This window comes from Psammomys obesus, unplaced genomic scaffold (assembly GCF_907164565.1).
Source record: "Psammomys obesus unplaced genomic scaffold, mPsaObe1.curated_primary_1811, whole genome shotgun sequence".
Classification (NCBI taxonomy): domain Eukaryota; kingdom Metazoa; phylum Chordata; class Mammalia; order Rodentia; family Muridae; genus Psammomys; species Psammomys obesus.
This window is the reverse complement of record NW_026592666.1, coordinates 6616673-6618208: the sequence shown is the minus strand read 5'-3', so window position 1 is coordinate 6618208 and position 1536 is coordinate 6616673. Positions and strand designations below refer to the sequence as shown.

At 37.8% G+C, this 1536-nt stretch overlaps 1 protein-coding gene across 1 annotated transcript in view; it reads right to left on the bottom strand.

Moving 5' to 3' along the window:
• Nucleotides 1-1254: 1254 nt before the first annotated feature.
• Nucleotides 1255-1536, bottom strand: part of LOC129682465 (keratin-associated protein 13-1-like) — a 794-nt gene continuing 512 nt past the window's right edge. Inside the window, exon 2 of the mRNA XM_055614840.1 lies at nucleotides 1255-1534. Within this exon, the coding sequence (XP_055470815.1) occupies nucleotides 1255-1534 (280 nt within the window). The remainder of the gene's footprint in view (nucleotides 1535-1536) is intronic.

The window sequence follows — 1536 nt, the reverse complement described above, 5'->3', positions numbered from 1 at the left end:
TACTGCCTTGTCCTGTTGTGTAAACCTGCCTAAGACATTATTCCTGATTGGTTGAATAAAAGCCTAAAACCTGGGCAGTGCAGAATAATGTAGACATGGCTAAGGTTCCTGGGGTTTGGGCTCAAGCAAATCACAGCAAACAGACAGATGGGATGAGAGGAGGAAGGAAGACTCCACCCGTGATGGGTTAGCTTGGAGAAGGAACCGCCTGGGCTGGGATGAAGGACTCCAAGGATGGTATGGATGGAGAAAACACAATGATGAATAAGATAAGGAAGTATTTATAAGATTATGGATGGGAGGTAGCCCAGATAAGGACGGTTTAGGAGGGTGACATTGTACAGAGGTTGGGAGGTGGATGGTAAAGTTATTGAGCTAACATACTTAGAAATATCTACCCAGTAAGTAAGTAAGTAAGGCAATTATAAGATCTAATAGGTATCTATGTCTTATTAATTGTGAAAGCAGTTTAAAAATATTGCCAAGATAATCATAGGACCAATAATAAATATTATTTAGCCAAATACCAAATTATTAACAACAACAGGTAAAAGAGGCCTATAAAATATCATATTTATAGTGTGAACAGAGAAACACCATGAGATATAAGACACTAAAATCAGAAGAGGGAAACTGTATTGAAATCTGTTTAAGACAAAGATAGGCTCATCAAAATAGCACATGATAATTGCACAGAAGTCCTTAAAGTCGTGAGTTCTTAGAAGATGTACTTTAATTTATGTCTCTAAAAGAACAGAACTGGGAACTCAGAAAAACTATTAAATTAATGTCTGAATTGTCTACTACAGAGACAGAATAATATACTTTATGATAAGACTGTTCTATAGACCATTCTAGAAGAAATTATTTGGATTGTGAAACAAATTATTTGTCCTCAAAATCAAGTTGGATAAAGGTATTGATATTTAATTGAGTCCCCCAACCCATAAATGCAAACATAAAGGTGATCTGATAAGGAATGAAGAATGCATTGAGGCTTTGCATTGGACAATTTTTTTAGATTAAAACTGCACTTTTCAAGGAGGTTTAAATAAACATCAAATACCAAATGTGTATTTTAATAGCATAAAATTTGAGGCATTCTAAGGAATTATGCATCAGTCAAAGATTCTAACAAAAGTTGAGCAGAAAAGCAGTTGTTAGCGAAATACAAAAGAAGAGAATTAAAAATTGTCTACATGACATAATTTGATTTTGTTATTGTAAGAATATAAAGATTTAACAGTGGAATTCCTAGAAGCCACTACCACAGATGGATCTGTAATAAGAAGGTTGAAATGTTGTAGAAGCTAAGTATGCTGGGTAGTAGAGTCTAGAAGTATAACCCAGAGATCTGAAGCCACTGGACCCACAGCCCCTGGAGTAGCAGCTTCTAGATCCATAGCCCAGGGAACGGCAGCTGCAGTATCCAAAGCCCAGAGACCCAGCATATGTGCCCTGGCAGGGACTGCAGGGTGTGCAGCTCCTAGGGTAGTAGCAGGGCAGCTGGCAGGGGCTGGACACCACACAGGACCT